This window comes from Nuphar pumila, chromosome 4, assembly GCF_984573655.1.
Source record: "Nuphar pumila chromosome 4, dmNupPumi1.hap1.1, whole genome shotgun sequence".
NCBI classification, from domain to species: Eukaryota; Viridiplantae; Streptophyta; class Magnoliopsida; order Nymphaeales; family Nymphaeaceae; genus Nuphar; species Nuphar pumila.
The window spans coordinates 113,321,290-113,345,635 of record NC_143252.1 but is presented as its reverse complement, the minus strand read 5'-3'; the positions used below and the strand labels follow the sequence as shown (position 1 = coordinate 113,345,635).

The following is a 24,346-nucleotide window of genomic DNA, read 5'->3' as shown; positions in this document are numbered from 1 at the left end:
GAGTTATAGGTCAAGGATTTTCCCCAATATGGATAATCCCATTACAGCACATAAATGACTGGGTTCATACTTCATACCCAGAGAGGCCACAAATAACTTCCAAGTAGACTGTCTCTCACATGCCATATGGAAATACCACCATCCTATATTTTTCAAGTTGTAGCCTAAGGGAAGGTCACAGTATAAATTATAGAACCTGAAAAAGATCAACGCTCCCATTTAAAACTGCCGAATACATCGATTAGAGGTCTCAATAAATTTTCTTTAACTTGTAGCATAATACGCAGAAGTTGAAACTACCAAAAAGCATTTCTTTGGAAATGTAACATTACAACCGACAGTCATTAAGCAACCCCAAAACAGCGACACTAACAATCCCAAGGATTTCATTAGCGATAACACCATGACTTCTAAACCAAATAAACTCATCTAAATGTACGGCCATCAGAAAAGCAATATCAGAAACCCTTGCCTGAATCGCTACCAAAATCACCTCCACCCCCATAACCACCATCACCACGATAGCCACCACCGAAACCACCAGAACGGAAACCACCAGTGGATCTTTCATTGGCATAACTGACTCGAATGTTCCGACCATGCAATTCCTGTGAAAAAATACCAAAGGATTTAACAAAACAATCTGCATAAAACCAAATACTCGTATGCCAGAAGTCATTCATGAAAGGCTTACTTGACCATCCATGCTGGATAAAGCACTGCTTGCAGATTCATCACTATCAAAATTCACAAATCCAAAACCCCTCGACCTCCCGGTGTCTCGATCAGTGATAACCCTAGCTGTGACAAAATTTTCAAGTATAGGTGAGTATCAAGTCAACAAAATTCTGCATAAAATGACAGCTCTCATCAGAATTATTATAAAGTTGATTTACATTAAGCACCTGATACATACCATTGGGATATAATGAAGACAAAAGAAGAAAGAAAGATTAAATTTTGGAGACACACATCTCTTTCAGACACAGCAGCTACATTAAATATTTTCAGCATAATAAAAAAGGAACCTTTGAAACCCTTTGAAAATGATACTTTTCCAGTAAATGCACCCTCTTTAGCTGGGATAAAATGTCAGTATCAGCATTGAACACATAAGAAGCAACCAAAACTCACCCTCAGTGACATTTCCATAACTTTCGAAGGCATCTCTCAGAGATTGGTCATCGGTTCCAAATGAAAGACCTAAATTACAACAAGAAAAGTTAATTCATAGTAATCACACATAATCTGGATAAATAAAAGCAACTAAATAGAAACTGAACAACATGTGCAGACAAAGCACCAAATATTCATATAGTATACCTCCAATAAAGAGTTTTGAAGTTGACGCACAGCGTATGGCATTAAGCATAGACATCATCGGAATCGGTTCACAAGAAATTCCATTTCTGGATGCACCCTGCTTTATAAGGCCTCCAAATCTCCTCAAATATGCCATTTTGAGACTTGAAATGAACTAGAGAACCGAAGGCAATGCAAAGCATAAAACAAAAAAGTTAAACCAGAGAAGTACCTGAGGCATAATAAACAGCATCCAAACCTTTTCTATACTGGTTAATGCAAACTACTAATATGTTTCCCACTCGGAGCTCAGAGTGTACTTGGAAACTAGGACGTAATTTGGGATACTGGTAGCAGATACTTCTTTGGTGTTTCAAGTACCAAACATCAACACAGACTACTTTGATCCAATTCATTAGTCTTGGTAGTCAATTGCATTGACAGATATGCCCTTAATGGTGACACATTATGTCATGAAACTAGGACAAAGTTGAGCCTCATATAGTACAAAAATATACAGTTCAGATAAAACAGATGCATGCATTAAGCAACCTTCAAGCCCCGAAGGGAAGAAACATATGCAATCACAACAAAAAGGAGGTATACGCTCAGACATGAATGTTAGCCTATCACAATCACCCATGCTGCTAACAGGTCGGAAGACTCAATCAAATTTTAGGTTTTCTCGCAACAACTAAACACTGTTGACGAAGCACCACAATGACAGATGCTAAATATATTTCGAAAATTTAGCAAGAAGTCAATGGCTAAGGAGCTTCAAAAGCTATGTAACCGGGACATGGCAGTTAGGGTGTGACGTACCCATGTCAACACGTGTTGACACAGATACTGGTACCTGGACACGGCATTTACATTATATATTTTAGATATATAATATATATTTCTTAGTATATATTTAGCCGTGTGCCCGCACCCACATTTTTTATAATTGCTGTACCCATACCCAGGTGACATAGTTCAAAAGCGTTTGTAAGCACTTGCTTTTTATAACTTGGACAGTGCATGGAAAACTACATTCAGATGGATCTCATGCATTCCTGCAAAAGGGAAAAAGAAGGCTTATCACGTGGTAACACTACAATATAATGGGTCGTTTTCTCCCAGTGACTACTCATGGTTGGTGCTACTTTCAAAGCATTTCCCCTTCTCACTCAAAAATTTTGCATTATCATATTCAACAAAAACCTTACCTAGAATAGAAAGAAAGATAGTGATAGAATCAAAAATAGATATCAGAAAAAGGGGAAAGAAAACGAAGAGCTCTCAAGTGTTTAATTCTATATTTTCTGAAAATCAGGATGGAGATGGTATATATATAATGGAGATTGTGCTGCCTCCTTTTTTTGTCAGGTCACCATTAGGACCCTCCAAAACATGTTTTTTATTAAGCATCTTCAGGCACAGATGTGTATTTAAAAGAGGTAAAAAAATCAATGGTTGATATTGTACTAAAATTTGATGACAAAATATTCACATTTTTAATCAAATCCGTTTGAAACAAAGCATGCTTCTTAATAAATAAGCAATGATAAACACATTTAACAGTTTACATCTAGTATAAAACACCTAAAACTATGATTTTTGGAGGGTCCTAACCATGGTTGCCAGTTGAGGAAGCGGGAGCGGGAAGCGATACGAGAAGCGGGAAGCGAGGCACTTCCAAAATTTTAGGAAGCGGGAAAGCGTGGGACCACTTAGGAGCGATTCGGGAAGTGTCTCGGAAGCGACCTAGGAAGCGTCTCGGAAGCGAGGGGGAAGCGAAAAAAATAAAAATAAATAAATAAAGAATACAAAAAAAATGAAAAAAACAGGGGAAGCGTGGGGGAAGCGAGGGGGAAGCGTGATGGGAAGCGCGCTTCCCATTAAAGGGAAGCGCGTCCCCCATTAAAGGGAAACATGTCCCCCATTAAAGGGAAACACGCTTCCCAAAAAAGGGGGACGCTTCCCCCCACGCTTCGGAAGCGCGAGGTTTCGCGCTTCCGAAGCGCGCTTCCCCTTTTAGCTAGGCGCTTCCGGTAACCCTGGTCCTAACAGTGACCAAATGAAAAGGGGGGCAGCACAATCCCCAATATATATATATGGGCTTCGCGAGCTATTTTCATTTTATTATTAAATTTTGCCCTTACAGATGTGATCTACGGACTCAATTGTATAAGGATCAGCTCTTGGAGTGTACAATTTTAAGTCATGGCTCCAAAATCTCTATAAATTTTAGAGGTTCCAAATATAATTTTTTTATTGAAAAAACACATTCTGGGTGTTGATTCCAAGTAAATCAACCATGATGGAGACATCTATAGTGTCGGAATTGCAAAAAGAGCACAGGCAGACCGGAAAAAACCATTCAGCATGTTTATATATATATATATATATATATATATATATATATATTAGAAATTCTTCCCGAGGATGTGTTTGGATGCAAATACATGTCCGTAGATAAAGACAATATTTTAAACATAGTCACAGATATCAGGATATTTTCAAAATATCATGATATTATCGCTGTATTTTCAGCAAACAATATTATAGATAAAGTATCAGGATATTTTGAAAATATCACCAATTTGATAATATCATGATATTATCATGATATTATCATGAGAATATCGCGATATTATCGATTATTTATACTGTTTTATTTATTTCTACACCTTAAATGTGTTTTCTTCTTTATTTTGCACTTTTTACTTATTTCCTTTATTATATGTGTTTTATGATCTAAACATGATATTTTCTTACTTATTTTTGCTATTTATATATTTTCTTTATTTTGTTAAGCCCCGATATTTTCCCGAGATTTATCTCAAAACCTATAATACTGCAAGAAATAGCCTCGCCGAGATATAGCAGATACTGATATTTGTGACTATGATTTTAAGACATAATTGAAACATCGATACAGAAGTTTTCTGATCAGAATACTCTCTCATTTCTGACACATCAAAAGCGAAAGAACTAAAAGGACACGCACAGAAGAAGGAACGCTGAAACAAACATGGAAAGAAAAAGTTTCAGTAACAAATAACAAATCAAGCTAAGGACTCATTCCTTACAAAACTACAGATTTCAGATATACACAAGGAACTCTGATTATAAAAAACATAGGGTTCCCATTCTAGTAATCAAGAAAAAAAACAAAAAAGAAGATGAAGATAAGAACAACTAATTCAAAAACCTACATAAATCTATTCATATAGAGCTCATTATCAACACAAAAGGAGATAAAAAAAAACTAAAATGAAAAAAAATAAATGAATGAAAGAGAAAGGCGATCGTCACGAAGTAACTGATAATATAACTCAGAACGATCACAGAAACAAACTTAAGAAGATGAAGTAAAGAGAAAAAACAAAAAGGAAAACCCGATCTTTCGCTAATCATTTGGTCATTTTTTTCCTTCTTCTCGAATACAAAACCACGGCCGCGCAAATTTTCATCACTAAAACACGAATCACGGAAAAACAAAAATGAAGGAATCCGAACAAGAAACGTACCTCAAAATCCCTAGTTTTTCTCAGGGCGGAGCAGCAGAGGCGAGAGGGTTTAGGGTTTAGGGAGGGATTTGGAGAGGGAGAAATTAGGTTAAAGCGCTTCTGCGACAATTTATAGGACCAGAAAAATATCTCGATATGGCTGATGAGGTGGAACCGTGGAGGACGGTGGGTCCACCACCTCGAAAAATTTATGGTCTAGTAAGCGGGTCGGATTCAGTTCGGATCTGATCATTGCTGAATTCCGACCAAATCATTCGAAATTGGATTTGGATTAGGGGCGAAAACGGGTTGGATTCCAGATGGACCTTACCAGGTCCGAAACTAAATCAGATTCCATGAAGTAGGGTTGAATCCAAATCTGAATTACATATGGTAATACTAGATCCAGGAAAATTTGAACAAAAGCAAGCTATTTACATGTAAAAAAATGAAATAGGTTAGGATTTTGATTCAGATCAACTCTAGATCCGACTTAAAATACTTATCCGAATCCGACCATAATTCTATTGAACAGATCCGTTTGCATATTTGGATTTTACTTAAAGGATCCAAATCCATAAGTGACATGTCGGATCAGATATCTGATAGTATCCAATCCGTTTGCAGCCCTAATTTGGAGTCAAATGAAAAAAAAGGTAATACAGAATCTGGATCTGATCAGCTAATCAGATATATTTTATATGTGTTTGGCTTGGATTATCTGTCAGATTTTGATTCAGATGCAAAGCTGTAAATGAAATCTGAATCCGATTATTAATCGGATTCCACCTGCTTCACTGAATCTGACTAATCTGATTGGGTTCAATCAGATCCAGCAACCCAAACCCGATCAATTGGCATCCATTTAGCTTAGCCTCCTAGGGCTTAAAGTGGGTCGTATCTGTGAGAGACATTGTTGATCTTACTCCGTGTAGGACTCTTGGAGATAAGAGCATAAACGGATCAGATTCGGGTCTGATACAACCGGATATATGTTAATCGGGTTTTGAGTTTGGCCTGGACTCGGATTAGGGCCTGTACAGAATATGTATTCAGTTAGAGTAGTATATACATGATCGGATGTACTTATGCACCGGGTAAGGCTCCTGGAGATAAGAACTTAAACAGGTGGGATTCGGGTCTGATACAACCGGATATAAGTTAGTCGGGTTTAGAGTCTGGCTTCGACTCTGGAGGATTAGAGCCTGTACAGAATATGTATCCTATTAGAGTAGTACTAGTATATACCCTGATCGGATAAAATTATATACTGGCTTGGATTTTGTCCCTACTTTAAGTAGGGATGGCAGTGGACCAGAGGGAAACGGGGCTCCACCCCACCTCACCCCGTTTAGACCGAGAATGGAGATTAAAATTAAAACCCGTGCAGGGATGGACTTACGCTTTCCCCTGCCTTGCCCCGCCCCGCCCTGCCCCGTCCCCAATCCTTCTTTAGGGATGGCAATGGATCAAGGGGGAACGGGACCCGCCTCGCCCTGTTTGGACCAGGGATGGAGGGCATGAGGCTGGGATGGAGGTTAAAATCAAAACCCGTGCCGGGATGGAGGGCAGGATTTTAAGACGGGGCAGGAGTGGACACCTTGTCCCCTGCCCCGATCTACTGCCATCCCTAACTTTAAGCCAAATTCTGATATAAAAAAAAGGTTAAACCAAATCCGTTTCTATTTGTTGATATATGGTTTTGTTTTCTGAATCCAATTAAACAGACTCAGATTGGTTTGACATCTGACCCGAATCGAACTTTTTACACCTTTACTTGGAAAAGCGGTCTGGGTCTAATCCGGGTCGGCAGTCCATGCTGGCCCAGACCAGCAGATCTGTCACATGGATACGGAAGCGGATTCTAAACAAGAAATATTTTTGACAGATGACAACTGGAGCATTTGATTCTATTGATAAAAAAACAGTTTTGATATTTTAATATATAAAATAGTGGGCCCCTTTAACGGCAAGCCATCAACGTACATCCGCCACGTGGACCAATTCATAAGCAGAATTGTATCTGAATCGGATCTTGGCAGGGAAGTACCAAATCCATTTAAAATCGAATATGCCATCAGCAAGATGGGCAAACTTTTTTCAAGGATTAACCAGAACTGGGTAGGAATTGATCCGAAAACATACTGGTCCGTCTCTCCTTTGATCTGGGTACACATTTTCAGAAGATATGGACGAAAACAGGGACCCCATTTGCGTACTTGGTTCGGACTGAGTTGTAAGGGTCTAACCTCTTACCCACATCCGCCCAACTAAGAATACATTAAATACAGATAAGAGTGGAACTGGGTTGAATCCAATCCTCTTCTGCTTGTTCCTAAAATGCTCCATGAATATGACCTCTTTTAGTTGTTTCAGTACAAAAGACCCAAATATATATGTTGCATATCAAGCTTGAATGCAGACCAAATTCACCTAAAACGTTGGATCCAGACCCAGATCTGGAGTTGCTTTGGTCAAGCCTGTTGCATTCCTTAAGTTGTTACTCTCCTAAATTTTTAACATGTCTCATTATGGAGGCAGCTAGCAATAATTAGCAGATAACCTGTTCCAAGCTCCTCTTCGGTCATTTGAAGCAAATGGTTTTGTTTTGTTTTATTAAGGACATGTTTGGAAGTGACAAAATTATAGGAAAAATGAGAGCATGAAAGAAAAAGTTACATCTCTCTCTCTCAATCTAAGTGCTCAAACGTTACTGGCACTTCGCCGCTAAAGGTCTGGGACCTTTAGCGGCGCACTAAAAGCATCAGTAAACGGTGCACCGCTAAAGGTCCCAGACCTAGTGCACACTTTTAGTGCGTCAATAAAGGTATTTTTACTAAAATTGATGCTTAGCCTCTATCGCACCATGCGATGGACTCTCAACGTGAGTCACCTCAGTTTGAGCACCTAATGAGTGAACAGCTACGCATCTCTCTCTCTCTCTCTCTCTCTCTCTCTCTCTCTCTCTCTCTCTCTATATATATATATATATATATATATATATATATATATATATATATATATATATATATTTGCAAAATAAATCCTGAAAGTCATTGCCTCCATAGTTGTTCGGGTGTTAGACTCTATCCCAAGAGGTGCTGAGTTTGAATTTTACGCCCTGTAAATTTTTCTCTAATAATCTAGCAGGTTTTTAGTATATGTAAATTTTTTGGGTCAAAATAATCACAAGACAGTCTGGCATAATGGTGAGTCATTTGTGCACCGTCTGGAGAGATTACTAATCGAATCCCACATTTGTAGTACCTTTTTCTGGTAAAGTCTTTTTGGAAAAACAGTCAAGCTTGGCTAGGCTTGAGTTCGGAACCGAGCTCGAGCTTGAACATGCATTTTCAAGCGAGCCGAGTTCGAACAGCCCAGGCTCGTCTAGTGTGCATGCCTACATGTAACACTGCAGACTACTATCAAATGAACGGTTGATGCAGCAGAAGAATACTGGCAACAGAAAAATTGGTAAATTTATTTAAGTTGGAGCACCAAACTCAAAGATCAAAAGAAGCCAATTTAAGACTACTCTTAGGGTTATACCAAGAAAGCAAAGCAAAATCCATCATAAGTTGCTAGAACCAACACGAAAAACAAATAATGACATCTAAAGGAACATAAGTCAAAAACATAATGGAACACCACACCATTGATGAAATTTTCCAGCCAACAGAAGTCCCTGTGTTGCTCGTGCTACTCTTATGGATCCCTCCAGAAACATCAAAAAGCTCATTCTCTTGCACGCTCATGTCTCTGTCAGGATACATAATTGTCAAAAACCAATAAAAGGACATTAATCAAACAATAAGCTCTAGCTATCATTTTTACAGAGCCACCGGTTGAACCAATCACATTTTTGAGTTTTCAATTTCAGTAAAAAAGAAAAAACATAGAAAAAGTAGCACAAAGCCCAGACAACACCATGTCATTTGGATTCGTATGAATCAGAATCACAAGGGGGGGCTCATGATTCCGATTTTAGCAGCAAATGAGAAAACTCTCGGCAAATGAGTCACTCTCATGCCCCCATTCGCTCACGCCTGCTTTGATGTGAGAAATTGGAGCCAATGAGAATCATTTTCGCATTTGTACAAGAGAATGATTCTCATGGGAGTTGAAAGAAACATGTCCCGCGTGTTGAAAAGTACAGAAGCAATTAAACAACAGCTCAGGCATGAACTAGGGCTGCAAAAATCAATATTTTTTAGGTAAAAAGCAGAAAAAAAATGCTATAATTTTTTGCGACTTAAGGGAAGACGGTCATTCAGGAATAAAAGGACAAACAACTGAGTGAAGAACACTGACACACAAAAACAAAAAAGACAGGTCCATTAACTAAAAGACATGGCCACTAAAAATTGCTGCAATTCTTTGGCTAATGGCTTGTGTCTACAAAAAATTCTAACAATGGATGCTGAAGAAAAAAGGTTGTTTTCCCAACAGTAAAAGTGCCTGCAATGATAGTTAGGAAATGCAAGAGCATATTCACCCTGAACACGGTAATCATTTCCAGCTAAGGTAGGTTATAAATGAAACTACAAACCAACAGAGCCCGTTCATCATCGATTCATAATGCAATAAAGCCCATACAAAGTAGCAATAGGCCCATGGTATATACTCACAGATCTTGTTGAATGCCACAATATCACAGCTCTGGATGTACTCATTGGCAGGTTCAGAAGTAAGGTATTCCTCGATAAGAGTATCCACGGAAACAAGGTCGTCAACAATTGTCATCATGATCTGTAGCTTCTTGATACCATACCCAACTGGTACAAGTTTAGCTGCATTTTTTCATCAAAAAATGATTAGTTGCAATGTTTTAAAATGCCATAATCATTTTAAGGAATGAGACATTTGAAATCCTGTTGATGGCGAAGGAATGGAGAGTATACATGCTCCCCACAGCAAGCCTTCCATTTGAAGGCTTCTTACAGCCTCCTCAAGCTTCTGCATGTCAGTCTCATCATCCCAAGGTTTCACATCCAGCAGCACAGAAGATTTACCAGCTGAAAAAAAAATATTGCAAGAAAGTAATAAAACATAAGTCAACAACAACAAGCAACCTCAATTTATTCACAAAGCAAAATGAGTGAGCTGGATGGTTAGGTCACACTAGCATAAGTTCATACCAAGGGGTATCAGCTACTAATCCAATGGAGGCTATCCCTTAGCTTAATTACAATATATATATATATATATATATATATATATATATATATATATATATATATATAAAGGAAGCACAGGTTTGCAATACATCATGCAAGTATAAACGTACACTGAGATATACAAAGTAATCAACAAATAGAAGCAACTTTAATTCACATAGAAAGCAATCAGAATCAGATGTGGATGACAACCCATGAGTACCCACGAGGAAAGAAGAATCCGGAACTCTCACTACTTACGCACCCAGATGTTGTGCATTCTTTAAAAAAGCACACCTTCATTCAATGCAATCATTCTCTCAATATGTTACGAGCACAAAAGGTGCCACCATAATATAAAAGGGATGCACCAATCACCACAAGGATGGTAATATTAAACAGAACATGCGAAGTATACTAGAGAATCCATGTCAACAGAAATGTGCTAGGCTTCCAGCTATTTATATCCATCCAGGATTTGATAAAAAATGCATACTGTTCTTATTGGCTCAAATAGGGTCCCATGACTTCAGTAAATCATGTATGGCCTCATGTGCATCTGCATATGCAGTAAGAGTTTAACCTCCCTTTTCCTCCATTGAAAAAGATTGGGATCCGTAACAGCCACAATCTTGCTGCATGAATTTCAGATGCACTCTCTCCCATGAGCATGACATCATGAACGCATGACTCTCCATTTTACCTTTACATGGCAAGAGACAAGTTTTTCTTTGCAGATGGCAAAGTACCAATGAGTTAAAAATTGAAAATAGACTAATAACATGGAAAGAAAATAGAAGCTTTTCTTATTAACTAAAAGACCTGAAAAATAATAGAGGCTCTATTTTTTTCTTTTGGTCTTTGGGTGTTCTACTGCTCAGGAAGACCATTTGGCACCACAATGGACAGAAGTTTCATATGCACAGGCATGAATATGACTACTAAAAAGCAAGTGAACGACTTTTCATCATTTAGAGGGGAAAAATGCCATGTCGTGCCAAGATACTTTTCTGTGTAACAAATTTGTTGGACTAATTCGAACTACTTCCACTGTGTTGATTCCCTGGCCCTATAACTTCAGGCATATTCCATTTAAGTGTGATAGAATGGCACATTATACTTTATGTTAATTTCTGTCAGGTGGACACATCAACTAGCTTTGCATACCAGCGTCAACATAAATGACATGGTGCTGATGACACTGACACCGATACTAGATACATGGCAAGTGGTGAATATGGCCGATGCTCTAACAATGATTTTATTGGTATTTTCTTACAATTTTGGATCTCAATTGTACTTTCAATTACCTTTTTCCTTTCCAAAATTTATAGTTATAGCTAACAAGACCCTATTTATATTTCTTGATCTAAGACTTCACTTGGAAAAACATTGTTGTGCTTTAAAAGTTTTAAGCCTCATATGGTCATACCTCTTAGACTTCTTAGTATGCACTATTGGGATTATATATGTTCAATAATGTAAATAATGCAATATATGAATATAAACCAAATGTCCTACCTTTCACAAAATCCATGTTCCTGTCTTTACAGAGAATATGGAAATAAACAATAAAAACTTTAATGCATAACATGACAACCAATGTTGATTAATAAATAAATTAAGATTTTATGCTTTCAGAATGTCTGAATCGTAAGCATCCTCGTAAACATGTTAGATTGCACGTATTTCAAAAACAATAAATAGCTTTTAGTATATACAGAATTGCATAATCGCCTTTACATCTTACAATTCTGCAAATGCAAATTCAACACTTTTCAGATCCTCATGAAACATCATATTCCTGCCAGACTCAAACACATGCTCACAAGTAAATAGGCACCCCAACTTCTCCAAGCCTACATGGTAAGGGGATGCAAACAACTTACACTCCTTCTTCTTGCTGGAAGCCTTCACAGCAGCTGCACGTTCTTCAGCTGCTTTCTTTTCCTCTTCTGTTTCTTCACCAAACAAATCAACATCATCATCATCTTCTTCCTCTACTTTGGCCTGCAAAAGCGCACTACAATTAATGTGGTTGTCCTCTCCCTAAGCCATTTGACTCATGGCCCCAAATTCATATGCCAGGCCCTAGAAAAGACGGAATTCGAGAAACAATAACAAATTTAGAGAGATTCCTTTGTTTCATCACAAAATGGCAGATTCACAATGTTACCCTTTTTGCACAGGTGGAGAAAAAGCCTTTCTAAACATACAGCAGTACAGAATAAATGGGTTGGGGACAAAAACTAAGCACACAGTTTTTGCTGAACCTTTGAATCAGAAACTGGAGGACAGACAGAGGTCTCTTCACTGTGAGCAGACCCCTCTACTTTGACACCTTCACCTTCCCCATGGACACCACTGCACATATGAGATAAATATGGTATAAGATTATTAAAGGAAAGGGAAAAAAAGCAAAAAAATATGAAAGAGAGTGCAAGCACCCACCTCAACCTCAGAAGTGCACTGATGTGATCATACCAGCGGGATACATTCACAAATTGTGATGATGGTGCCGCGGATAGAGCAGCATAAACACAAATATCATCCTTGGAAGATTGGTAACTGCATTCATTACAAGGAAAAAATGTATTGCAAAAGAAATACAAGCAAAGCAAGACAGCTGCCTAGAAACACTATAAACAGAACAAACCCCGAAATGTAGCTGCGGCAAAGAAGGTAGCTGTCAAGCTTCTGGAGACCAGATTCTGAATGGAGATTGCCAAATGAAACTGCCATTGTGACCAAATTCTTCTAGCAATTTCCTGCAGACATTTTGTATAACTCTACTTAAAAGAAACAAAACAATGAACATGGTTATTAATTCCTATGAGGTTCTCAACCTTGCATTTATTTAACACATGCAATTACCTGACATATATAAAAGATTCCTTTTGGTTCCAGCGAAAAACCTAAACATATTATGCCACACTTCCTATCTGCTTTCTTCCTTGGTTTGCTTGATAGTAGTCAGTTGTCGAATACAGCTCAATTGCTTTCCTAAGTACTCCATAAAAAACTATGCATAACTCATTACAAGGGTCATGCTTCTCACTTGTGTTTGCCTCATCATATACTATCCTAGAAGTTGTAAGATGAACCCTGTTATCTAATCATAAACAGCATGATGGATTTATGTGACTACATCAATATTTATCATTGCATTCCACAGCTCAATGAATAAGCTTAGAAGGATAGAATAGGACTGTAGTTGATAATGAAAAGTAAAAATGGATGGTTAAGGTTGAACTATCATCACTGAAGGGTCTTGGGTTCAAATCCCACAGGAGTTACCCCTTAACTTGCCTATCGAAAAAAGAAAAGCCCACCTAACAAGGAAACATAAGCATGCATACTTATGTTACACGGGCACTAACCTATGTCACATGGGTGCGGATGTGGGGGTGCGGCACTTTCAAAAAACTTGGGTGCGGCAAAAATAATATATATATATATATATAAAGTCCAAAAGTTGGACATAAATGATCCTGGGTGCGGTCAAGGCACCCAGGGTCAGGTTGACCGCACTGGGTGCCGCACCCGCATCTCATCGCGTTGCGTCGACACGGGTGCAGTACCCAGTTGGCCGAGTCCCTGTGAAATAGACACTAACACAAGCATTGGTGTTGGACATGGATACAAAGTATAGGACACGACAAGCATTAAAATCGTTAAATATGGATCATGCCCCTTGATGCAAGGAAACAAAAGAATTTAATTTCAAGAAGTTATTGAAAGCGTGCCGCCAATGAAAAATCCTTGAAATCGCCAGTTAATCGTGTCCTAGGAGCTAGCAAAGCCACAAAAACAACATTGCTTTAACCAGCCCCACCTGTGTCACCTAAATCATGGGCTCTCATTTTCATGGGGCCCTCATAAATTGTTACGAACCGCCACCCCAGTCTCATTCACGATAGTTTGGGATCCAGATCCGCCCAAGAGACCCAGTTTGATAGGGATTGGAGGACGCCCTTTCCTATTTGAAATTTTATTTTCTTGGACTCTTATTTCTTTTAGGACTCTTTAATATACTATAAATAAGTATTATTATTCTTGATTAATTATGAATGAAGTTAATACATCAATTCCTTTCTTCGTTCACTAGGAAGCGGAAGCGGGAAACGAGACGGGAAGCGGAAGCGAGAAGCGAGGCATTTTAAAATTTATACGAAGCGGAAAGCAAAGTTTCGATTTAAAAGTGAAATATGAATAAAAAATGAAGCATTATGGAATCAAACAAGAAACAAATAAAAACTAAAATAAAATTAATCATTCTTATATTTCATGATTTTTTTGTAAAAGAGTTAATTTTTTGTTAAAATCTAACAATGATGGTTACCAATTTAAAGAAAGTACATGGAAAGTGAGTGAAAGCGTGAGAGAAAATACATGAAAAAGATTAAAAAAAATATGAGAAAAGTATATAGTATGCATAGACCATGTGTATGAGAAGCATACAAGAAGCGTGGGGGAATCGAGCTTCCCATGAAGTTTCGGAAGCGAGGAGTATCGCGCTTCTGAAGCGAGTTTTCGGGAAGCGAGCTTCCCACCTACCTAAGAAGCTTTTGGTAACTCTAGAAAGAATATTCCCGACCTTGCCCGATCTGGGAGATGCCCCACATTTGCAATCATCCATCATATTGGGAGTAAGAGGACAAATTGTCGCAGTACTCAACATTTTCACCTTGAGGACAAGGCGAGTTTGAGAGAAGTGGATTGTTACGAACTGCCTCCCCAAACACAATCACGATAGTCTGGGATCCAGATCCTCCCAAGAAACTTGGTCTAACAGGGACTGAAGGACGCCCTTTCCTATTTGGATTCTTATTTTTTTGGACTCTTAGTTCTTTTAAGAATCTTTGGTAGACTCTATAAATAAGTGTTATTATTCTAGATTAATTATGAATAAAGTTAGTAGATTGATTTATTTCTTGGTTTACCCTATTCTTGTAACCCTAGTCCTATTGGGAACGCCTTTTCTCTCTCTCTCCTCTTCCACGTCTTCCTCAACAATAGACCATCTAGAGGGATCGATATTCTCCCTCTGCCCTACTATTGGTCTTATAGGACGCAGAGCCTAGCCACATCAAAGAATAAATTTCTCTCTTTTCTGGCTTATCCCTATGCCAAATTTGCAGAAATCGTCCCTCCCTAAGGTCAGGTTTCTAACATAAATCCATGAAAGCAATTGGGGGCTTCTTCAGAAAACAAATACGCTCCTAATATATTTCTCATTTTTTTGGATTTTTTCCCTAAAAATATCTTTTTTATTTAGCAATTGAATTATATATACTCCAATGCTGTGAAAAGCATTGAGGCATAGTGAAACACTCCACCAAATATGCAGTGAGGCGTAAAGCATAAGCCTCAAAAATATATTTTTTAAACTTTAAAAAGAATATCTAAAATTATAAATAAATAAATAAAATGCCTTATTCATAAAGCAACAACCAATAAGAAATAGAAAATATCAAATAAATACTGAAAATATGATAATAACATGTAAAGTAGTAAAAGTAACATGAATGCAACAACTTGACTTGTCTAAGTATCTAACAAATAAACTAAGAGCATTCAATGAAAATTTAAGTAACAAAATCACTCACAAATAGATTTCTCAAAATCATGCCATTGTCATATAATGCATATTAGCATTAACAACCAAAAGTTAATGTATATCTAGCTAATATTTCAATCACTAAAACTCATAATAATGCATATCTAATTATCTATACTTAGTCTCACCAACAAAAAATGCTTAAACTTATTTTTCATTTTCATGATTTAATGACACAAACTAAAAATTACTAATTCACATTAACAATCTTTATATACAAAACTACAAAACTACACATACAAAATAGATTACATGTATGTACACAATCTGTATATATAGTTATGTGCATGTACAAACCTAAACATACACTCTCAATTACATGCATATCCACCTATCAGAAAAATATTTTAAAATAATGACACAAACAAACATTCACAATTTGATATACACAATCTTTACAAAAACCAACGCATGCACACACATAATCACATGCACAGTCAATTAATTGCATAAAGAAAGAAAAAGAAGAAGAACAGAGGAAGAAGGAGGGAAGAGGAGGATGAAGAAAAGGAGGAGGGAAGAAGAAGAAGAAGAAGAAGAGGGAGAGAGAGAGAGAGTGCGTACTTGCCGCTGATAGTGAAGAGGGTGGGGCTGGGGAGCTAAAGGGAGGAGACGAAAAGGGGGTGGCAGTGTGCCCTAACATCGGGGTTCCCTCCCCCTTTTAGGGGTGTTAATGGGTCGGGTTTGATCCAGATCTGACCCGTACCAAACACTATAGGGTCAGGGTTTGGTGATAAATAAGAAGGCAATCCAGGTCGGACCTAAAGGGTCCGATTAATATATGAAGCCGGGTATGGTTTGTGAAATTTCATACCACACCCAGGCCCGACTCGATTTCCATTTAAGATCAGCAATTTTTTAATGTAAAAATGATAAAAAAATATTATTTTACCGAGTATGGTCTGGGTCTAGCTCATGTGATCCTTATAGGATTCGGGTAAAGTTTCTCTTATGGTGAGTTCAATTAAACCTGAGTTCGGATCCGGTGCCATCATCTCAAATCAGGTTTGGGTCCAGTTCCACCTGGGTCCGAACCAAACCCGACCCGTTGGCACCCCTACCCTTTTGTTTTGATTTTTTTAATTACAAATGAGGCATGTGCGGCGTAAGAGGTGCATGCCTCAGACAGTTGTGCCTTAGGCTTGCTCCTTAAGGAGCGGAGTACTTTTTGCACCTTGAGACAGTGTTTTTCACAACATTTATACTCTTATTTGCAGTCATGCAAGGCAAGCCTTTTCAAAGATCAGTTCTCTATTAGGCAATAAGGACCGTAAGAACAAGGTCGGCTGGCCTCTTTGAGATTTGAGGCCACTGCCTAAGGCCTCCTATTTTGGAGGGGCTTCAAATCTCATAAAAGGGAAGATACTTGTAAAAAAAAAAGCAATTGGAGTGAACTTTATTGATGTATATTACAGGAAAGGAAAGGAGTTTACAAAGCTAACTTGCCTTTCACTCCAAGTGCATATAGGGCATTTTGCCTTTTCCTGACTGAAATAAGAGAAAGGAAAATTGATGGTGTCTATTTGCGTCGTATGAATGTTCATCTAGTTTGATGGTGTCTATTTGCATCGTATGAATTGCAATGCATTGAAAATGCTGTTCTGTTTATGTGATTTTAGGAAAAGAAAGCACTATTATCCCATTACATGATTTTATGAGTCTTTTAGAGTCTATTTTTTTCAATTTTATGCTCCAATCAGACAATAGTTCCATTTGAAGTGTGGTGTTACCTTCATAACAGATGTTCAAATTAGTAAATATGGAGGATATTAAGAATTTAAGGAAAAAAAGGTGCAACCCCTTTAATAAATAATAAAAAATTTATGTACAATGAAAAAAAATAGTATATTCACTCGGCAAATATTAAAGGTTTCAGGCACAATAACTTCACTACCACAGAAGCAAAAAGACCACTACAGGAATTTCGAAGTACAAACCCTAAATCCTCACTAAAAATAACACGACAAAGGCAATTATCCCCGAAAATTAACATTTAAACAAAGCTCCTAGGGTCACATATTTACATATGAATTCAACTGAAATGAGAAACCACAACCTAAAATTCAAGAACAAATAGAAAGAAAGGAGAAATAGGAGTAATCAAAAAACAATTTTCCTGCAAATACAAGAGAAATCGCAAGACCCAGCTTCTAAAGCTAGAGCGATGAAACCGATCGAAATACGATACGACGATTAAACAAATTAACAACACGAAATTCGATGCAAACAAAAGATCAAGAAAAAATAAGATAGATCTTGGGAAGCATCTTACCTCTAAAACCCTAAGGCGAGCAAGCGAGACGTTCGTGGAGGTTTTCAGGGATAAGAGAAGCCTAGGGTTTTTCTGAGACCCCTTTTATAGGGAGGGTGAGAGACGTTAAGCTGGGTGTGGAGTGGGTATCATTCCAGACAGGTCCGACCCGAGTCCGATAAGGCTGAACCCGATGGCGATCAATCGAATTTTACCTGACATCCAACGGAATCCGACTCTGTCTAACCGGATTTGGTAAGTCAAAAGGATATCCGATTATAATCGGATGCGGATATGGTCTTAAAATTTTGCTATCAAATCCGACAAAAATATATGAAATTAATGGATATCTAAGTCTGTTTGCATGTAAAGAAAACGGATATGGTATGAGTTTTTTACCAACCCAAGTCGAATATCAATTCCAATTCGCTTAACCAACATCCCATTGCTCAGATCTGGTATTGGGTACATCCGATCCGAATCTGAAACATTTGCATCCCTATACCTGATGCTGTCAATGGGTTGGATTTGTATCGGGTACCCAACCCAGACCCTAATACCCGACTATGGGCACAAAAAATGCGACCCGAGCAATGTGTTGGTCGAGTTTGGGTTATGATTTTCATGAGTATCAGGCCCAACTTGGTTTGACCTGAGTACTTTATATGTGCTTTTAGTGAAAATTAGATTCTTAAATTATATGGATATGGTTTTTAGAAAATTAGACCCAACCCAAACCCAGCTCAGGACTGTCAGTTCTTATTAGACCACCAGGCCGGCCGTCAAGGCAATGCCCATCCATCACACTCGGACAACTTGACAATCTGGATCATTCTGGATTGAGCCAGGTACAGACAGTCTTGTAAGGGTAGCAGGAGTGCGAATGCATTGGATACCAGATCCAATTCCAAATCCAAAATCCATGCAATATATGGGAATATGAGCGTTATCACAAATGTGGCAATGCTCTAAATATGCCAATTTTATATAGCAACAAAATCACAAATGGTGAAAATCTAGAAAACTTGCAAAACTCAACTTATTATGATCTTTTTTTATGACAAAATTTTCTGCCGAAGTGGGTAACCTCCAGTTGGTGCTCGCAGACACCCAAGCCCTTACTGAGCACACCTGGTGGAAGTCTAACCTAGGACAAAGGGGTCAGCACCTTCTCCCTTGGCTCGCTACCGCTCAGGCGACCTGGACGTATGTATTGTGATATTATTTTTTACTCAAACTAAAATACTTTTTGTATTTTTACAAACTTTATTATTCTCAAATTTACTAATATTTTCTTTAGTATTTGATTAAAGGGAAATTTTTAAATACCCCCCAAACCTTTCAGCCTAATTCACATGCATACCAAACTTTTGGGGTTTTCGTTTGCTTGCCAAAGTTTTAACTTGAGTTAAGCAAATGGCACCCCTCGTTTTTGGTGCATAAATCACAAGAAACAATTGAGTTTTACGACCTCCATCTAGGTTTAGGTTCACATCTGATCTCCATTAAATCTAAATTAGATCTTTTATGGTTGAATCATGTCCCAAATTCTGTTACAATCCTAGGTCTAACAAACAAAATTTTCATTTTAGAATAGTTGGCTGAATTGATACTCAATCTAACTTGTTATCAGTAGGCTGGGTTTGGATCCAGTTCTAACTTAGACCACATGGTGGAGTTCATGATTTGGACGCGACACTAAATATATAAAAAAAAAAAATGGGTCAACTATATAGGTTTTCTTATAAAATATACAAAGAAGGTTGTGTCAAAAATCAGGTTTGACCTGGATTTGAAGGGAATTGAAGTATCAGTTAGATGTAGTAAAATTTACCTCTAGTTCTGTTTTTATTTTAGGAGGTAGGGCAGTTGCATGATCATACAATAAGGGGGTGCATGATACATCATACCCATAAAGTTGAATACATAGCATCTAATATGACAATCATTTTTAGTGTCTCAATAAATCACTTTTTAAATTACTTAAAATTAAATATTTTAAAAATACTAGTTTAAATTTATAGTAATAATAAAATTACTATTCATTTAATTAATACAAGAGCATATATATGTTATTCCAACCTTGTAAAAAATGGATTTCAAAAAAGAGATTTCAAGCCTAGAGGCACGTTCTTAAGATCGCTATCTTTAGAACTTCAATCGCCTCACTCCGGGAATTCCGAAGATGCGAAAAAGGGTTTTGTTACGACTGAGTTCCCAGGATACAACTAGGCTTGAACCTCAAGAGAGTCACTGCTTCGCAAGAACATATGACCTCTCCCACACATGAACTCTGCAAGCCAAACCGAGAAGAAAGAAAGGAGAAAACTGGAGAGTCAGAAATTTCGATTATTCAAAAAACGGAAAAGGAAGAGATTTATAGACTTTTAGAGAGGCCAAAACGTTTTGCGATAAATGAGATTAATGGCCATAAATCTGACGGTTTGAAAATAGGACGAAAATAGTACCTGAACAGTCACCCACCTTTGACTGTCAATCAAAGGCCTTCAAAACCGTCCAACAGTCACAAAGCGCCATAAACTCAATAATGCTATTAAAACCTTTCAAACGGTCAGATATCTCAAAACCAAAAATCCAAAACGGACATTTGCACCTCGCACCGCTGCAAGCGGTGCGAGGTGCAAAGTGCGTCATCAAAACGCCACATTGCGTGCGTGTGCACGAACGGCGCGTCCGTTGTTGTACGATGCGCAACAACGTCCGCAATCCACCTAAAGACTCAAGGCTTACCAAAGTAAAGAATAGATAACAAACTCTCTATTTAAACCTCTTGAAAAACTTTTCTCTCTTAGATATGGGACTAAACTTTTTCAAAACACTTTTGATCGTAAACAAAATCATCAAGATTTAATATTTTAAAACTTTCCTAACAATATCTCTAAGAGTAAGCATATTGAGGTTAAATTATGAAAAAATGATACAATAGTTTATCATGTTCCTTCATATGACATGGTTGTCACTAAAAAACATTTGTCAGACATGTGAATCAAATGAGAGTTAAGTATGTCTAAGTGGTGAGTATACAAAGTCGTGAAAATAATATGCAACTCATGAATATGTTCTAATGCAAAATCCTAATATTGAATAAGCTTGAAAGCACATATGACTCTTTATGACCAAGTGAGAGATGTAGAAATATAGTCATAATCGTTGAGAGGGTCACCCCAACTGTTGGACACTCTCAACACTTGGTCAAGTCTGCATTGTAACAGTTAAATTAAAATAATAATTAAAAGATAAACAATACACAAAAACAATGTTTGATTTAAGGGTTGTGACTCTTAGGGTTGAAGGGACACTTCTCTTTTGGACATGTCCCAATCCAACCCCTTTTCTTGGTATTCCAAAGGACAATTGGGATCAGATTTACATAGGCATGAAAAGCTATTGGATTGAATTCGGTATACTGGAATCCGAGTGAAAGGAATAGAGGTTGTGATCAAAACGATCAGTCTCCGGCGATGATCTACAGCAAGCGCATAAAGTTTGGTGTACACTTGAATTAGGCCCAAAGGTTTGGTGCATATTTGAAAATTTTCCTTGATTAAAAAATGACTTATTTTTAGATCTTGCGGATTCCTTTGCTAAGCAATATTTTGTGAACAAGATTTGTGGCCATATGCTCAAGCCACTTTTCTCTTTTTCTTATAAATTTTTATTTTTAATATCCAAGGCTATGTTTGCCTGATGGGAAAATATTTGGAAGAAAAAAAGTCTGATGAAATCTTTAGACCCCATTTGGTTGTAGGTTAAAGTTCTAGAAGAAGAAAGAACTGACTTTTTTGGGGATAAATGTCCCTATATGGAGAAAAAAAAGTGTGGTTAAAGTTTTAAGAGAGCCTTATGGAGAAGAAAAAATAAAGACCCCAGTGTTTTGGGACAAAAATGAGGCAAAACTGACCACAAAAGTGAGGTTAAAGTTTCTCTCTGTTTGATGGAAACATGGAGAAGAAATACATGGGTCCACACCATTTCAAAAGAAGCTTTTTCTTCTCTCGAAACGTTATCCTACGTTGCCTCCAAGGTTTTGGCTTATCTGGTAAGGGCTACTTGTGAACACCATCAGGTTGACGAGACATCACAAGTTCAAAACCCACACATGGTGTCCCTTGCCGCAAGGTTGAAACTGGGTATACTCCCCGGTATGCCGACAGCGAGGACTTCAAGGGCTTTACGAACCAGAGGCCTGCCAACTGGCAGGGTGGTTGTGGGTGCTGAGATAAAGGCATCAGACCAAACCGTGCTGGTGCATGGGTGTGTCCATAGCATTCAGAGGTGAGCCACTTAAGACAGGGTGCTCTTGGGGCTCCTTCCAAGGTTTTTCTCGCTTTGTTGAGGATGTTGCAGGTTCAAAACCCAATGGTATAATTGTACAACTGGTAGGGGTCTCCCTAAACCCAGCTTGCCTTTAATATATATATATATATATATATATATATATATATATATATATATATATATATATATATATATATATATATATATATATATATATATATATATATATATATATATATATAACGTAACATGTGTTAAAATTATTAAAATAATATTAAAATTATTTTTGGTGCTATTTTACATTTATTAAAAAAATAGCCGATTCTGGCCTGCAGCATATCAAAATTCAAATTGATAACATTGGTCTAAACTATGGCGGTAGTTTCTCTATGCTAAATAAAAAAGAAAAAGTGCCACTGATATTGGACTCAAGGATTTTATGCTAAATCATGGTAGGGCCAACTTGTGAATATTACCAAGTTGACTGGACGTTACAAGTTCAAAACACACTGGTGGTGTCCCTTGTCTAAGCTTGGTGTATTTATGGTGTGCATATCGCTTTCACTTGTTTGTTAGCATATAGAAATTGCTAATTATGTAAATCAGGACTCACAACCGCACTGACCTTCTGAACCTACTTATATAAATGATAGGAAACATCGGATCCATACGCAGTGCTGAAAATGCATGGTGGATGGAAGTGGATTGTTCATTTTCTCATCGCCAACAATACATCTTGTGAGCCCACAAGGGCTCTGCACATCTGACTTGAGGGTTGGCTCAAGGCCTTTAAGTTGAAGAATGTCGCAAGTTCGATATTCAGGGTCTGCATCCCTTGCTGCGAGGTTGAAGGTAATAGCAAACCATCCTTGACAAGCATGGGGTACACGTAAAGTCTTGTGCTGTGGACAACGAAAGAGAGCCATGATCAATGCGACACCTCTCGGTAGGGCTGAACAAACAAAACAGATGGTGTTCAAGCTTCCGTCATATTTTGTGACAAGCTGAGTTGAGCTCAAGGCCAGCCCGAGTTAAAGGAGCTGAGTTCGAGTTCACTCGATTACAAAACAAAAAAAAACCTTTTTAAGATAAAAATAATAAATTTTAGCTTCTAAACCTATTGACCCAAGCCTAAACTAATTCATTTACATTAAGAATACATTGCTTCATGTTGCAAACAATAAGATTTTAATACTAAACTTATTGGCTTTTGGACATAAAAATAGGTTTTTGTTAAGTCATAAAATTTTGGTACATTGTGTGCCGTTGGTTTTTTATGATCATAAAAAAACCTACATGTATGCCATAATTGTAAGGACATATGGTCATAAGTGACTATTGGAGTGGTTATTCCAACCGTCACATTCCAAGAAAAGTATGTCTTGAGGTTGAAGGTTATTTCAACCGTCACATTTCAAGAGAAGTGTCTCTTGAAGGATGAAAAGATAAAAAAAATTCTCCTAGGGGTTGTGTCTCAAAGCTTGAACCCTCTTCATAATCTATAAAATGTAAATGAAACAGTGTATGAGAGATACACAAGAAATCATAGCATAAAAGAAGAAGAGGTTTGAGAGTTCGAACTCCCTAGCGATTTCGACCGAAACTGCGAAACCTTCATCCCGCTGCAAATTCAGCTCCGTACAAGGTCGGTTCTCAATATTGGTATCAGAGCATGGGTTGTGCGGGTTTGACAGATCTTTATCGGTGAAAGTGTGCACGCCAATTTCTTTTGCATCACCAAGAAAAGAAAAACAAACAATTCAAACAGAAAAAATAAGCGATTAAGGCCAATGAGATTTTTCTGTTTGAGAAAACCCAGTTTATCAGGGTAAACATTTTTTTTAAATAATATATATATATATATTCTGGTAAATGGCGATCGTTAAGACCCATCACTAGAAATCGGTGGAGCTGTATTCGGCAACACAGGCCCACAATGTTTGATTAGTGAAAAAAAATTATCGTTGGACCGACTCTGGCCTGCGTAATCGTGCACCCCAAATCGTGGTTTAGTGATTTCCTCCATTTTGTAGGATCACTGCCAGAAAACCCAAAACTTTGTGGTTGGCAGAAGAACGTTGGTCCGACGTTGGTACATGCTACTTCGTTGGGTCGTCACCGTGCAAGTAATGTCCACTTCGATGCTGATAGGAAGTCGGGTGCCTTGTGCAGTTGCTGGAGGCGGACGCCGTGAGCTGTCGCCTGAACAATGTATTGGTCC

The 24,346-nt window shown here is 37.8% G+C and overlaps 2 protein-coding genes across 2 annotated transcripts; both read right to left on the bottom strand.

Annotated features, from left to right (window-relative positions):
- Positions 1-241: 241 nt before the first annotated feature.
- Positions 242-4,917, bottom strand: LOC149840642 (glycine-rich RNA-binding protein 4, mitochondrial-like). Its single transcript, XM_090004512.1, has 5 exons — positions 4,821-4,917; positions 1,324-1,477; positions 1,135-1,203; positions 695-801; positions 242-608 (listed from the first exon to the last, which is right to left on the bottom strand). The coding sequence occupies exons 2-5, from the start codon at positions 1,457-1,459 to the stop codon at positions 459-461; spliced, it is 462 nt and encodes a 153-aa protein (XP_089860638.1). The 5' UTR covers positions 1,460-1,477; positions 4,821-4,917; the 3' UTR covers positions 242-458.
- A 3,339-nt stretch (positions 4,918-8,256) lies between these two features.
- Positions 8,257-17,907, bottom strand: LOC149840641 (elongation factor 1-delta 2-like). The gene is made up of 8 exons (XM_090003237.1): positions 17,848-17,907; positions 12,612-12,723; positions 12,407-12,523; positions 12,229-12,319; positions 11,845-11,965; positions 9,701-9,814; positions 9,428-9,589; positions 8,257-8,558 (listed from the first exon to the last, which is right to left on the bottom strand). Coding segments are annotated over exons 2-8 (693 nt in total). The 5' UTR covers positions 12,698-12,723; positions 17,848-17,907; the 3' UTR covers positions 8,257-8,556.
- Between the last annotated feature and the right edge of the window lie 6,439 nt (positions 17,908-24,346).

Excerpts from the sequence above, each read along its gene's own strand:
- LOC149840642 (XM_090004512.1), bottom strand. The coding sequence starts at position 1,459 with ATGGCATATTTGAGGAGATTTGGAGGCCTTATAAAGCAGGGTGCATCC. Across the intron at positions 802-1,134 it reads TTATGGAAATGTCACTGAGG|CTAGGGTTATCACTGATCGA; the intron begins GTGAGTTTTGGT and ends ATTTTGTCACAG. Across the intron at positions 609-694 it reads TATCCAGCATGGATGGTCAA|GAATTGCATGGTCGGAACAT; the intron begins GTAAGCCTTTCA and ends ATTTTTTCACAG.
- LOC149840641 (XM_090003237.1), bottom strand. The coding sequence starts at position 12,697 with ATGGCAGTTTCATTTGGCAATCTCCATTCAGAATCTGGTCTCCAGAAG. Across the intron at positions 11,966-12,228 it reads CTCCAGTTTCTGATTCAAAG|GCCAAAGTAGAGGAAGAAGA; the intron begins GTTCAGCAAAAA and ends GCGCTTTTGCAG. Across the intron at positions 9,815-11,844 it reads TTCCAGCAAGAAGAAGGAGT|CTGGTAAATCTTCTGTGCTG; the intron begins GTAAGTTGTTTG and ends TTTTTTTTTCAG.